Genomic DNA, 14,993 nt, shown 5'->3' on the forward strand with positions numbered 1-14,993 from the left:
GCCCGGGCCGAACACCTTCCCAATCACCTCGGTCTATATTAGATGAGGGAATTTGTACATGCCTGTATTCTTACTACTGAGAAACGCTACCTGGCTCTTGGAATGTCACGGAAGTACCTGCCGAGAACGTATCATGTCTATGTGGCTTACGCGAAACAGGTTTCAGTACCTTTTGTTCAATTCGTGGCCGGACGGCAGTTGTAGGAAAATTAGCAATCATGGTGATATTTACATAGGAATCCAAAAGAAAATGGTGGGTTCCATGCCGAATCATAATCTGATAGCCGTATCTATCTCTCACCGATTATATTGATTCAAAGCAATCATTGTTCGTCAATATCATTGTTTCGCCTGGACCGCCTTGCAGAGGATGGTCGACTTGGTACAGCGAAGACCGAGGGCCGCGGGTATCTCGTCGGTCGAATTGCGTCTGTCCTATTGCACCCAATGTTGCGCAAGGGCCGGCAACATTTAAGGCTATATCGTGCATAATATTCCATGTCATAGGTTTCCTCTGTGACCTTTATGCTCATAGTTGGAAAACAAAATCATCATGGCTGGATCGTTCCAAACCCAACCCCCTTCCACAGCGCACTATCTTGTATCCTTTCCGCAACCCCAGACCCTCCTGATCACTATCAACCGCGAAAGACAGCGCAACTCTCTACCCTCAGACGCTCACTGGGAAGCCCATGAGCTCTTGACCTGGTTCGATCATGAGCCATCTCTACTGGTTGCCGTAATTACCGGTGCGGGGAAGAAGGCCTTTTGCGCGGGTCAAGACTTGCAGGAACAGAGTTCAAAGCAGTCTCGGCACCTATCCCTGGCTCAGAAAGCGTTGTTCACGCACCCTCCCACTGGTTTTGCCGGACTGAGCCAGAGAAAAGGCCTGAAGCCCGTGCTGGCCGCCGTGAATGGCTTTGCCCTGGGTGGGGGCTTTGAAATTTGTCTCAACTGGTACGTCTGGGCCTTGGTTCCCTTTGCCTAGTATATCAGTTCCTCTCTCGCTTTATGCCAACCGTCCCATCCAATATTAATATACTGTCCCGTGTAGCGACATCGTAGTTGCATCACCTACCGCCGAGTTCGGGCTTCCAGAAGCAGGCGTCGGGCTATTTGCAGCGGCCGGAGGTCTGCCGCGCCTCGCCCGGGTGTGTGGCATGCAACTGGCCACCGAGTTGGCTTTGACCTGCCGTCGTCTCCCGGCACAGGAGGCCATGGCCCTTCGGCTGATAAACCGAATCTCCAAGACCCCCGAGTCTCTGTTGGAGGAGACGTTGGCCATCGCCAAGCGGATCACTGCGTTCTCGCCCGACGCCATCTTGGTCACGCGCCAGGGCTTAAGGGAGGCATGGGAGACATCCAGTGTCCAGCACGCAACCTCACGAACTCGGGAGGCGTATGTGGACCGGGTGCTCAGAGGGGAGAACTTCAAGATTGGGGTGGACGCTTTTGCCAAGAAGGTTCAGCCACAATGGCGAGAATCAAAAATTTGAATACTCTCGTCCATTTTCCGCCTGTACTTGGAAAGAATCTGGAGCTGCAAACTATGATGATCGATATCCACTGGTTTCTGTCGGGGTGGCCTCACGATCTGAACCCGCCAGTTGGGTATTCCAAACCCTACCTCATGGCGATGTCTACTCCGGCGTTTTGACTGCCCAGTACGGTGTGTGGGATCTAAGGATGTTTTCCACCTAGACTGAGAATCTATATTTATCTCTCTCTTGAGTGGTTTTTAGGTCAGGTTTTCAAATAGGTTATCTTCCCTCGCCCAATGCCTCGATAGATTTTACAATCCGGGGTCCCCGGCACAAATATTGGCCAAAAGGTTATTTTACAACAAAACTCGGAGAGTCCCATCCCAATCGTTAGAACTGAATCATATATGAATGGTCTTTATGATTTCCAGAGTATTCAATAGTAGTAATACCTATAGATTTATGTTTATTCTAGGTTTATCTATAAATTTGAATTACTGTTTCCGTCGCATAGTCGAGCATTTAACATCAATTAAGAATATCTGGTTTGCTAGATAAAATATATATATGTTTATAGATACTGTACCTTACTTGAAGTTTCTTGCCCTGCGTCTGACTAACAAAAAAAGATAATAAAAAAGATTACGTAGAAAAGCTATAGTTGAAGTATGTAATTATTTACAAAAATATATGCTGTCAATTCTAGTCGTGGATCTTCATGAATCCTGAAGTCGCTGACCAGTGTCAACCGAATCTTGGCCCTCTGTCGAATCACAGTCATACTCTAGCCGGTTCTCTACTTGGGCCACCTGCATCACAAAGGCTCCATGCACCATCCGCATGTACATACATGCGGTATATGCAAAGGAACTCTTGGAACCAATTGCACCCAAACTGCCCTAGAATATACAGCCCTCAGAGGGTCTTGTGCTAGTTCCGACAAAGCTACAAGGCAAAACATATACTGCTGGATTTTGACGGAAAGTCCATACGGATAGAACTACATAACCATATCTACCAACAACACGAACAGTAATGGCAATAGAGAGTGGCAATGACGTTTCCGATAACATGCAGATATGCGATATACCCGATTGTGAATTACAAGAACCAGTAACACTGCACCAGACAGAAAGGGATAGAAAATAGGACACGTTCAGCCGGTCTGGTTGGGGTCACCGGCGTCCGAGCCGTTCGACTTCTCTCCCGTTGTTGATACCTCCATCATGAAGTGAGGCATTCCACAATCTCTTCACGGGGAGTGCCCACTTGCTCCAGCGCCTGATAGAAAGCCTGGGGCTTCGCCCAATCCTCGGGAGCGAACACACCAGTCCGCTTCGGCCCTGGTGCCAGTGCCATCACCATGAATGCGGCACATGCGGTTCCGGTGATTGACGCCATGTCCTTCATAAGATAGGCGCCTTCGCCACATTGCGCTGTTCGTTTGATAACTACGGCAGGGTGGCCCTGGCGGGAACCAATCGCTCGCACGAGTAGACTGCCACGATATGGTGCTGGCTGGCCGCGCACAGAAGAGGCGATGAAAGACAGAATCTCTCCAACTGTGCATTCGCCGCTTCGGATCTGGTCCATCATGCCCATAAGTGCATAGCGCCAAGGACCTAGAGCATGGGCCCCTTGTGCCACCAACTGCCACAGTTCATTGATAGTAATATCGCCGCCACGGAAGGCTCCGGTCAAGCCGCCCAGCGCATTGGTCCACCCATTGTACGACGGAGGGTTATTGACCAGGCTGAGTAAGAAGCTCACGGCCTCGTCCATAGACAATGCTTGCCGACGTACAGCTGTCCCAAGTCCACGGGCGATTCCGTTGAAGGGTGCAGGGTCCAGCCCGCCCAGGCATCGAATACGCGATGCACCGGGAAATAGCCGTGGTAGGGTGACTGGCTCCGGATGCGCAGTCTCATGCAAGAGTGTTTCCCCACACGGTCCTACCATGGGTGCATATCCGGTCTCGACCCAGGATTCATTGAGCGATGGCTTTCCATTGACCCATGTCAAGCAAGGCCCGGCAGCAATATGCATGAGATGTTCCAGAACCGCCTTGCCAATCCCGGGACGCTCATCACCCACGAGCCAACAGAGATCGATCGTATCAACCGTGTCCAGATCGCCGACGGCGTCTACCGCCAGGACATTGCTCATCCCGGGTGAGGCACCACAGCCAATATAACATGGCACGCCCGCGTCCCGAGCTTTTTCGTGTAGGGCGAGAGCTGCCGTAGTGCTCTCCACGTCATCGTCAAAGTCCAGGTACGGCACCTTCGCCTTCAGACAGGCGGCGAGGACGGGCCCTGAGGTTCGCGCGTATGGTCCGGCACCAAGGACAACGAGAGCCGCACCGATGATCGTGTCGTGCAAACTAGCTTCATCAAAAAGATCGAGCTTTTTGGTTGTCGCACGGCCCGCTGGCAGCGTCGCGCGAAGCGGTTCCAGCGCGTCCGTGTTGATATCCGCCAGAATGAGCAAGGCACTGCTTGCGGTAGCGAACCGTTCAATGGCCACACGACACATCTCGCCCGCGGCCCCAATAAAGACCACCCGGCCCGCGTTGCTAGTGGAGCTACTCATGTTGAAGCGTCGTTCTTGTTGGCAAAAGGTGACAATGGAGGATAGACTTGTGTAATACTGCTGTTCAAGCTAATGGACAGGTCCAAGGGACTCCTTTGCGCTCCACGCCGGCTTTTATGTTCTTTGGCATGGCTGTCTTACATTCTTAATCCGCGGCTCACAGCTACCATGCAGTTGGCGATCTGACTGTCCAGAGAACGAAACCTGATGTCAGAGACTTCCATTCTACATTGGCTCTGTTGGACCAGGGCCTGTGAGTCCGCACTCACCCCGCCGGGCGGTTCTCCACAATGTTGTCTGTGGGTTCCGCGGGTCCGACGGCACCGAACCTCACATCGTCGGTTAGGGATGGAGCTAGCGATGGATCAGATGTGTGGGGGATGGAAGGAAGCGCCCTCTACAAGTGCCGCCAGCCCCGGCAGACATGCGGCGTTGCGAGTCTTATAGCAGACTACGTCTTCCAACATCAATCGACGGTGTTGGCCAGCCACCATGAATGATCTCTTATGCTCGGGTCCATTGTTGTCTATTGCGGCCGGTTTGGCTGATTGTGAATTGAGTGTACGTATGTGGCGGATGTGGCATACCGCGAGAACGCTCCTCAAAGTGCGAGCGAGGTACGGGGCATTTCTCCCGTCGATCAAAAGGCGATATCGATGGCGAAGGGTTTTTTGTTCACCTGGAGGGTGCGTGGATGTAAGTGGTTCAAGGCGTGGCGGAAGGGTTGGCCAATCGATGGCCGAAAGCAGCATCAACGGCCTACCGTTTTCGGCCAACTCTGTCTGCCGTCTTATACCAACGCCGCCCTCTTCACCAGAGTCTCCTCGACCCACAGGATGCGACTAAGACAAGAAGAAGCCAGTCAATGCACGCCTGCCCAATGACCCACGGCCTTAGTTGGCCTTGGCAGAAGCGTTCTGTGGGCCGGAAGGCGGGGTAGATTGTCAGGGCCATCAGGGCCCAGTCGAAGTATTTACTGGCCATGATACCCTGCTTTTGCATGTTTACGACCTACCTTGACCGTTCAGCATTCCTCTCTACCTCTAACCTTCATTCAGAGACATTCCTTCTCGTTTGAACCCCGTACCATGTATTCCCCAAAGATCGGCGACAGGCTCGACAGCCTGGACACCCCATCCATGATTGTGGATCTGGATCTCATGGAAGCCAACATTAAAAAACTCTTTGACAGCCTCCTACCCACGGGGCTTAACATTCGTCCTCACCTAAAGACGACCAAGAGCGCGATCCTCGCACAGAAGCTCGCCGCTGCAGGGGCCAAAGGCTGCTGCGTGGCGAAGGTGTCGGAAGCCGAGGCGATCACCGCCGCGGGGTTCGACGACATCCTGATCACTTGCGAGATCATTGGCGAGCCGAAGGTCAAAAGACTAGTGGAGCTATTCAAGAAGCACAAAAACATTCGGATTGTGGTAGACAGTGAGGTTGGCGCAACGGCCATTAACAATGCACTGGCGCAGGCGGGTATCGCAGAACCCATCTCGGTTTTAGTGGATCTCGACGTTGGTCTGCATCGCACCGGTGTTGCCAATGCACAGGTGGCGCTCACTCTGGCAAGGCATATCAGCTCTCTCCACCACCTGCGCTTGATCGGTGTTCAGGGATATGAGGGTCATTTGCAGCATCTCCACGGCTGGGAGGACCGGAAGCAACAATGTCTGGAGTCGATGAAGATCCTCACAGACACAGCTGCGCTGCTACGCAATGAGGGCTTCAACATTGAAGTCGTTACTACGGGGGGGACGGGAACTGTTGAGTTTTGCTCGACAGTGCCTGGTGTGACCGAACTGCAGCCCGGATCCTTCATCTTCATGGACACCGACTACCGGAATGCGGTGGGGACGTTTTATTCCAATAGTCTCACGCTACTGTCCACGGTCATCAGCAAGCAAGGAGATCGGACAGTGACAATTGATACTGGCCTGAAGTCCTTGACGACCGACAGTGGGCTGGCAGAGTGCAAAGACCCGAGGTACACGCACGAGAACCTGGGCGATGAACACGGCTCACTGAGCTGGGAGGAGGGAACCCCAGACTTGGTCGTGGGCGACAGGGTCGAAATGATTCCGAGCCATATTGATCCTACTATTAACCTGCACGACTTCTATTATGGTTATCGGAACGGGGTTGTTGAGGAAATCTGGCGTGTGGACTCGAGAGGAAAGGTTCAATAAATAGCAATCATCGTGGGACAGGATTAGGATGGCTAGGGGGTGACCGTTCATGATACAGCTTCAGATTTGCTTCAGATGTTCGTTGCAATTCTGCAGAATTCAATTATCCGGCGCGACAGGCCAGCCTCCTTGATGTTTAGGCTCAAGTTTCCACGCATAGCATTCTGGCACAATGATAGAGTACAGCGTTACTGCAGACAGAGCATATCGTACAGGTTAGAATCATGATTATTACAACATAACACTTCCTTGGCACCATGGTTGGTGTTTAGCGCTCATATCATTCAGGGATCATCCTTATAAGCCTTCTGTCAATGTAGACGGTATCAGGACAAACAAGCCAAGTTGGTTCCCCCTTACAGCGTCATAGGGGAGCTTTTCAGATATCAGTCTGTCTTTCCCGCGACGACAGCCAGGGTCGGAAAGATAGAAGGAATGAAATGCTGCAAGGCCTCCTCTCAATAGCCCCGTCCATTCATGCGCGCAGTGCCTTAATGCTGAACACTAAGTTCGTAAAAGTGCACTTCGGAAGCCGAGTCTCCCTGGTTATAGTTCCCAGCTTTGAAGTACGACTTCGGTGAGTCCAAGGAGTACGTATCCAATGTCTGCGGTGCCGCCCCGTTGATGCTGACGCTCAGCTCGTCCGACTCATATCGAATTTCGTACGAGAATTTCTCCCCAACAGGAACATTTCCCACCTTGGTGAAGATGCTCTTGCCCCCAGCGCGCGTCTTTTCAACTCCCACAACCAGGTCGCCCGATTTGCTGTAATACAGCTCGCAGACGGGTTTGCTTGAGATAGTGTCATCGATATGGATCTGGCCGATGACGGTGCCGTGGGACCCATCATCCGGTGTCGGTACGGTGAGTGTGGCCTTGAGTCGGTTCTTCGGTGCAGATGGACTCCAGCTAGCCTTATCGCCGCCATCAGAGCTGAGCTCACGGAGCTCGGTACGACAGTGTTTGCTATTAGGAGTTGTCACGCAGGCAGCAGAGGAAGGTGAGCCGGGAACCTTCATCACTAGGGCTCCATCCTTGCTATCGGTGTAGAAAACACCAGATTCCTGGTACCCATCGCAGCCTTTTAATTGTGATGGCACTTTGGTCGTGGGATGACCAGTTTTTCCAGTAGGGAGCTGGAGATTCCAGTACGACAGATCAAAATTGCCTCCGGGTGCACATTTTGGATCGAGTGCGACAGCCCCTTCAATGGCGAGGCAAAGAACGACAGCTAGAAGGGTCGACTTGGGTATCATTTTAATGTAAGGTGATTAGTGATATGTAGCTATCAACGAGAAAGAACCATGTTGTTGGCACGTCACGCGGCCGATGGTTAGATTTATATGAAGGATTGTACATTGCCGCAAAATCATGCTTGGGACAAGGAGCGAAGACCGAGTTTTCCCTCTTAGCCCCCTTATTCTGGGGCCATTTGCTATCCCGTCGTTGTAACGCGAGGTCACATTCGGAAGCTTCGAGGACTAGGGGGTAAGACCGTCAGAATCCTGCAAGGCCTTCGCACTATGTTCCATATTTGGCCCATCGGGGCCTTTTGAACATCCGAGTGCCGATCTTCACAGTATCTGTCTAAATGAAACTTTATTCTTTACAAATTATATTGCTCCTGCATGTCCACGGTGATTCGACGTTGGGTTATGTTTGGTGGGAGCAGGAATAAGTACAGGTTCAATCTTACTACTCGCCTCTCCTTTTCTATCAACCCATAGATTCTCGGAGATCATAGATGCAACTAATACATTTGTAATTCTCGGACACTGGATACAGATACACAGCTGGAGTTGATCTACTGAAACAATTGACCAGACACATACATCAATACTTCAAGCCTTGAGACCAGCAACCAATTTATCTCCGAGCTCCTTGATACTCTCCTCGAAGGACTCGGTGTTGTCTGCCTTCCAGTCAGCGTTCTTTCCAGGCACCGCCTCTTTACCAGTAAAACCAATATAGAGAACGTCATTCTCCTCGTGACCACTGTCTCCAGAAGGGTCCTCCTCAGGGAAACAAAGCTCTGCCATCGAAAGAGACGCTTCTCCGGTTGCGGTATGGCCGTTGGTATCGCCCCAAATACCATAGAACTGGGGAGTAAAAGTTAGACACATACTTGTAAATAGTAGGAAGGAAGCTGCACGTACCAGTTTCTTGTTGCATACAACTGCCATCACACTCAATGGCTCCATTCCATGCTTGCGTGGATCAAATTCAGGATCATCACCGTCATCGTTCTCATTGCCAAAGACCACATATGGGTGGATATTTGCATCCAGGTCATCAATGCCAAGCTTCTGAACCTCATCCTTCCAGCGGGTTTCACCCTGACCGGAGTGGTCATTGGAACACTTGCCCGCGTGTCTATTCGCTCCATCACAGTCAACATCCATATCGGCATACTGACCTCCATTCTTCGACGAATGCAGATAGATTGCATTGGGGATGTCGCCACAGTAGGAGAAGGTATCTCCATCATGGGAATGACCATTGTCGTAGCCACCCTGCAGTTCGTTGGAACACTTTCCGCTCTAGACAACCATGTTACTGAGAGAACGTTGCTTAAACACATAAAGAGACCTCAATGCCATACCTTGTGCTTCTCGTAGATCTGCTTCAGGTTGTCGGGTAGATCATACGCAGTGGCACCAGCTGCCAGCGCAATGGCGACGGTTCCCGCGAAATGCATTTCGGACGAAGTTGATAAAGATATAAAGTGATTTGGAAAGACGGACGATTTGTGATTCCTCAATTTATGATCGCAGTGGTTGAGCCCCTTTTATACCTGGGTCTTGCCCGTTTGCGCTCAGCAAGAATAACTGTTTCTATAATCGACACACATATGGCCCCCATATCCAAAGGATGCTCCATTGCTACTCTGTAATAAGCATCCCTGAAAGCATATTATTGGCCTTCTCCGTGACGATATCCACTTTTCTTGACTGATGGTAAGATTCCCCCTGAAGAACTACACGTTCTTCCACTGTCGGATTCGGGCTTCAATATAATCCGCTGTTAGCCAAGCGGTTTGGTATACACCAGAGTGCATGGGTGGCTACCGGATCGACAGCGTGTGTGTCCAAATTGGTCCTGAAGTATTATTAGCCACCGGAAAACCCGGAGTATCTGTCCAGTAGTTAGTGTCTTTTTGACTAGCCTACAGAGAATCTCCCAGACATGGTGCAGGGTCTAGAGTATGATTACTTTGGACCTTGTGAGGTTATTACCCCAAAGAGCAGGGAAAAATAAAACACGGAAAGAACACCCCACAGATGATCACTAGTACATTTCATCAGATGATTCTCATTCCCTGACTTGTAGCCAACCCTCACCTTCCAGCTATACAGCTTGGGCTGCTGTTAGAGCTTGCTATATCTGTTTTAAAGGTAAATTTTGAGCATCGACCAGATTCTGGACTGTGACTGAGGGAATCATCCGCGGAATCAGTCACCTTGTGTGCAATGCAATTTCCGGATATATCATCAGCTTTTCCAAGGTAGATTCTACATCCTTCTTTGTCGTAAAGAATTGTATCTGACCAACCAACGCTGGGGCCGTTGAGAAAGGAGGTTCTCGGTGCCTGCCGATGGTTCGGTTAACTCCCGATTTAATAAGGATCTGCGTCACGGTCCTCGGCAGTTTACCGATGACATCGGCTGTGCCGATAGAGTCTATAATTATATCCGGGGGCCAAATAGAGCGGCAGTAGCATTGTATAACCAATCAACTGCGTGTTTTCGACAATTTAAGCCTGGCTACGGAGCGAAGTAGTTGGCCGTGCAATGTGAACCCCAACATTTAGCTTGGTGGGAAATCTGGCCTAGTGATTTGGACATAACAGTATATAATACATATCTAACCAAAGCCATTCTGTGATAACTTAAAAGCTATTATTTTGAGCATAAGGGCGCCCATAAATACTTGCGTGGTGATAGTAGCCCCAGCTATCAGGTGAAAGACAGCCCTCCCCTTCTCATATCTGTGCTCAAGCACCGCATTGAGTATACTGTATGGATCCCATAACAGTATACGTGATGTCTGCTGGTTGTTCTTGAACTATGCAAGAAGCTTCTCCCTGGTCCCTAGCTCCATAGAGCTCACCGCCGTCGCAACCTCTGTCGCAGTATCACAGAACCGGTCAAGCAAATCGAGCGCTTCACGCTCAGAGAGAAAGTCATCCCAATAACGGATGCAGAGCTCATAATGCGAAGGAAAAAGAATCACGGTTGCGACTACCTTGTACTGTATTCCTCGACTTTGTTAGCTACAACATATATTGCCGAATAAAATGGTCTGGGATTCCTACCTCTGTAGGTTCGTGCGCCTCAAGAAGCTGGAATCGAACGCTTTGGTTCTTTGTCATGGTCACCATGGCTGGCTGCACCGTCAGGCATGTGTTGAACAGCTGGTGATTATCGACCCCAGTGGCCTTGATGATATTTTGTAAAGACGCATGCTGGTGGTGGATGCGTTCCGCCATCGCCGACTGGTTTGACCGAAGAATATCACTCAATTCGGATGTAGTTGGATGACCTGACTTGAACTGCAAGCGACATGGAAGGATGTTAAAGAGAGGGCCAACCATCTGGAGAATCCCCGGGACGGCAGCATCGCGACAGGACTTGAGACCTCCAAAACAGACATCCGTAGAACCAATGGACCGGGCCAGAACCAATGCCCAGACTATTTGGAAAACATTAGTCGCCGTAAACCCTGACGCTTTCGAAAAAGCCACCAATGTCTCTAAGGTAGTCAGCTCTTTGCTAACCGTGCAGACCCGAGGTTCCGGAGAGGGACCGCACAACAGAGAGCCTGGGGGCTTTGCCAATAGACAAGGGACTAGACCTCGGAGGGTCCACTTCCAGAATCGTAGGCATTTCTCCTGCTTTGTGTCGTGAACAAAGGAGGCATATTTTGAATAGCAAGGAGCTGGGTCCAGCGGACAGGAACGGCAATTCAATAGTGTAGCTAATTCTTGCAGCACAATGGTCATGGATGCTGCGTCGAGCAGTGCTTTGTCGAACTCGAAGAGCCACCAAATCTGCCCATCCGGCCCATCGGTCAGTATAGAGCGATGTGGCATGGGTCTGTCTCGGCACTGAACGGGTTTAAACTCCTGTAGCTGTACAGCTGCTTTGATGTCGCAAGCCTTCACAATCTGAACGGCCCCACTAGTCTCTTTCAGAACAACCTGAATTGGTCCACTACGGTTGTCCAGTGAAGGGACAAGGACACTACGCAGCATAGAGTGGCGATTAATGACCCGTTCTAAGGCGTGGGCGACATGGACAGCTGTGTGGCCACGCAAAGAATGGATTTCCCAGATGGATCGCTGCTTATGCGTATCCGCCTTGCCAAGCTGATCATAGATTATGCCAAGATGCTGAGCAGGACACTCAAAGGCATGCTCGATGGAGTCTGAAGGCCAATCAGATAGTTCTGATCGGACGTCTCGCATCCTGCTTAACGCGCAGCACCGAAAATTACATCTAGTATCAGTGCAGTCCTCATCAGCAGATCTCGTTTTGTGCGATGGCAGCGACCGCTGTGCATCCAATTGGTCGGACAGCACCGCAATAGACCTTTGCCCAAGTAGATCGTTCATTGTGATCGACAGTCCATGTTTGCGGGATGATGCCAGGACCCGCATTGCGGACAGGGAATCGCCACCAATGTCCAAGAAGCTTTGATCAACATGGATGCTATCTTCTGGAATGGATAGGACGTCCGCGAAGATTTGGCGTAGAATGCGCTCCATCCCGGTAGAGGGCGCCGGCTTGGTGTGTAATGCTCTGGAGTAAGACACGAGTAGCTCCACGCCTAGCTTGGAGGCCTCTTCTTGCAGTAAACTCCGATCGGCCTTGCCTGTGGGAGTTAGAGGAAGCCGGCTAAGTGGGATTACGAGTGAAGGAACCATATATGGGGGAAGAAATTTGTAGAGATAGGTATAGAGATTCTGTACCAACAGCTGAGTCTCATCATCCATCTCCTGGAACAGCCCTGGCTGTTTGCTACCCGTCGTTATGGGCGCAAGAAATAAAACCAACTGCAATCCGCTAAGACCATTGAACTCCATAAGGCTGGCCAATGCCACTTTGTCCACGGAGAGGCTTGTGGCACTCTTTTCGATCTCATATAGATCGATACGATGGCCGTTCAGCTTCACCTGTGTGTCCCTGCGACCCAAGTATAGTATCGTGCCGTCTAAGCTGTAGCGGACCAGGTCGCCAGTTTTATAGAACCTCTCCCATTTCGGTATATCAAAGTCTGAGGCCCAGGCCGGACAATGTACAAACGAAGCCTGGGACTCCTCTGGCATATGGAGATAGCCTCGACTAACCATCGGCCCGGACAGAAGTAATTCACCCGTTGCACCGATCGGCAGCAGTCGATGATAGTTGTCCGGATCCACAACCCACGAGCGTCCGTTCAAGCATCGTCCAATATTGTTTGGTTCGTGCCGATTTGAGGGCAAGAGCTCCCGCGCCGCACTTGCTACAGTGCATTCAGTCAGAGCATAAACCACTCTTACGGATAGCTCATGCGCCCACTTGTCGATGTCCGAAGGACATACGCCTTCACCAACCAGTACCACTGTATCAAGAGATGGAAGCTCCGTGGGAGATAGCATGCGTGCCACCGCTGGAGTCAGGGCGACGCAATTAGGCTTTAAGTCCTTTATGATTTCAGCAAGATCGCTTAAACTATTAGCTTCTGAGGGAATACAGATGCAACCCCCGGCTACCAAGGTCCAGATCGTTTGGATTATCAGGAGGTCAGAGCTAGCAGATGGGTTATATAAAACCCGGCTGGAGCTGCTCAACCCGAAGGTCTCCTGGTATGCCTGTGCCGAGGCATGACACATGGCGTGCTCGACAGTTACACCTTTAGGAGATCCAGCCGACCCAGAGGTAAAAGCCACATACATAGGGGTGTGTGGGTCGCGGCGTGGCGGCACCCATGAGTATCCTTGGTCACAGCTAATCAGTAGCTCTGTCGTGAATGTGAAGATTCTATCCACGCCCAGAAATTGGGCACGTTCAGATGTCACCGGGCAGGCAATGGCCAATTCCGCGTTTGTAATCCAGCACATCTCACGCAGACGTTCTTTGGGGAGCTCAGGCTCCAGCACCATGAAGGCCGATCCTGCCAAGAGCACTCCGACCATTGCAACGATTTGCCACTTTGACCTCTCCATGCAGATGGCAACAATGCCTTTGTGCATGCTCCATCTAGCCTGGAGATAACCTGCCAAATGGTGAGCATGCTCGAGTAACTCACGATACGTCAAGCAGCCGTCCCAGGCAGATATGGCCAGTGCATCAGGCTGGGAGACGAGCCAGTTCTGGATGGTGTCGTGTACCAGGGAAGGCTTGATGTTAGTTCTCTTGTTCCATTGGCGGATCTGGTCTCGATCGCCACGCGTATAGGACCGGAAATTATGGAGGCTGGCACTTGGCCGGTCTAATATCAGGTGGATAATCTCCTCAAGTTGATCCAGCATATGGTCGATCTCTTGGGGATGTAGTACGGTCTGATCAAACACAGCCTCCACGTGTATTTTGTTCTCTTGGAGCTCTGCCACAATGGTGAGGATATGGGAGAGGAATCCTCGCTGCTGATCACGGTTCTGTGGTAGCGGGATAAGTAGATGGGACTCCCTACGCAGTCGACTGGGTTGGACCACCAGAAGCGTCTGGAACTGACAAGCCACTGCCGCCTCTGGGCTTGACTGTCCGATACAGGTGAGGCCTGTCTGTTCGAATGGAATCGTGCTAGTTGCCCAGTTCTGGATCTTTTTGAGTGTGTCCTCTATAGTAGAATGCATGTCCAAGATGATCCGGATAGGCAAAGTGGCAATTGCTGGACCCATCAATTGATCAATGCCAGGGACAGGGGCATTGCGCCCGGAGACGGTGATACCAAAAACGACATCATTCGAGCCTGTCCTGCTGCTGACAAGTATTGCCCATGCCAGTTGAATGACCGAGGCCATTGTATACTCTGCTTTAGACACAGGATTCACAGAGACTTCGCGTATCTTAGCTACCGCCGAGACAGGCCTCGCCCAGCCTGGTGAAGGCGCTGGGAAGATTGGCCCCTGGAATCCATCGAAAGCCATTTTCCAAAAGGCGTCAGCAGCTTCACGGTTCAACCTTCTATTGTAATGCAGCAGTCGGTTCATCGATTCGCGTGGTGGCACAGGCTGACCGTTATACAGTTGTTCGATGTCATCCAGTAGGCTCTCGTATGACCAGCCATCGAAAACAGCATGATGCATCCGGATCACAAAGAGAGGCCCCGGGCCCCCGGGCACTTGGTTAATGACAAGACCATACTGAACTAGTGGCTGGCCAAAGCAACAGTCGAAGTCCTTGATTCTACCAGTAACGTCGTCTAACGACGTCCCAATGTTCCAATGAGGGCTGTCTTTTATCGTCACTTGATAGAACTCATTCTCCCGAATACGCACGATCCGGGTTCGAAGGATAGGCCGTGCATATATAATATGCTCCCAGCTTCGCCGAAACAGATCCCTGTCCACAAAGCCGGGAAGCTGAAAAGCAAATGTCCCAGTGAAATCAACCCCCTTCTCAGACGACAGGATCATCAATCCCTGTTGAAGGGGTGTACATGGATATATGTCCTGTATAAACTCTGGCCTGATGCGACACTCCTCAGCAGCCGCTTTTACATAGATTGACGTGTTTTCAATGAG

The 14,993-nt window shown here is 51.0% G+C and overlaps 7 protein-coding genes across 7 annotated transcripts; 2 read left to right on the top strand and 5 right to left on the bottom strand.

Moving 5' to 3' along the window:
- Positions 1–535: 535 nt before the first annotated feature.
- On the top strand, positions 536–1,496 carry ABOM_004630 (carnitinyl-CoA dehydratase; the record flags this gene model as incomplete). Its single annotated transcript, XM_022531759.1, has 2 exons — positions 536–957; positions 1,055–1,496. Coding segments are annotated over 2 exons (864 nt in total), but the record flags the coding sequence as incomplete, so codon positions are not given.
- A 1,209-nt stretch (positions 1,497–2,705) lies between these two features.
- Positions 2,706–4,073, bottom strand: ABOM_004631 (saccharopine dehydrogenase family protein; the record flags this gene model as incomplete). Its single annotated transcript, XM_022531760.1, has 1 exon — positions 2,706–4,073. One exon carries the CDS (start codon positions 4,071–4,073, stop codon positions 2,706–2,708), a length of 1,368 nt encoding a protein of 455 aa, XP_022390297.1.
- A 1,088-nt stretch (positions 4,074–5,161) lies between these two features.
- ABOM_004632 (DSD1 family PLP-dependent enzyme) lies at positions 5,162–6,265 on the top strand (the record flags this gene model as incomplete). The annotated part of the gene is made up of 1 exon (XM_022531761.1): positions 5,162–6,265. One exon carries the CDS (start codon positions 5,162–5,164, stop codon positions 6,263–6,265), a length of 1,104 nt encoding a protein of 367 aa, XP_022390298.1.
- Positions 6,266–6,756: 491 nt separating this feature from the next.
- ABOM_004633 (polysaccharide lyase family 7 protein) lies at positions 6,757–7,521 on the bottom strand (the record flags this gene model as incomplete). The annotated part of the gene is made up of 1 exon (XM_022531762.1): positions 6,757–7,521. The coding sequence occupies one exon, from the start codon at positions 7,519–7,521 to the stop codon at positions 6,757–6,759; it is 765 nt and encodes a 254-aa protein (XP_022390350.1).
- Positions 7,522–8,106: 585 nt separating this feature from the next.
- On the bottom strand, positions 8,107–8,963 carry ABOM_004634 (glycoside hydrolase family 75 protein; the record flags this gene model as incomplete). Its single annotated transcript, XM_022531763.1, has 3 exons — positions 8,107–8,364; positions 8,422–8,805; positions 8,868–8,963. The coding sequence occupies 3 exons, from the start codon at positions 8,961–8,963 to the stop codon at positions 8,107–8,109; spliced, it is 738 nt and encodes a 245-aa protein (XP_022390385.1).
- Positions 8,964–10,330: 1,367 nt separating this feature from the next.
- On the bottom strand, positions 10,331–10,754 carry ABOM_004635 (uncharacterized protein; the record flags this gene model as incomplete). Its single annotated transcript, XM_022531764.1, has 2 exons — positions 10,331–10,516; positions 10,581–10,754. The coding sequence occupies 2 exons, from the start codon at positions 10,752–10,754 to the stop codon at positions 10,331–10,333; spliced, it is 360 nt and encodes a 119-aa protein (XP_022390277.1).
- A 1,008-nt stretch (positions 10,755–11,762) lies between these two features.
- ABOM_004636 (uncharacterized protein) lies at positions 11,763–14,776 on the bottom strand (the record flags this gene model as incomplete). Its single annotated transcript, XM_022531765.1, has 2 exons — positions 11,763–14,700; positions 14,748–14,776. Coding segments are annotated over 2 exons (2,967 nt in total), but the record flags the coding sequence as incomplete, so codon positions are not given.
- Positions 14,777–14,993: the final 217 nt, after the last annotated feature.

The sequence above is a fragment of the Aspergillus bombycis genome (assembly GCF_001792695.1).
Source record: "Aspergillus bombycis strain NRRL26010 chromosome Unknown contig00030, whole genome shotgun sequence".
In the NCBI taxonomy this organism is placed as follows: domain Eukaryota; kingdom Fungi; phylum Ascomycota; class Eurotiomycetes; order Eurotiales; family Aspergillaceae; genus Aspergillus; species Aspergillus bombycis.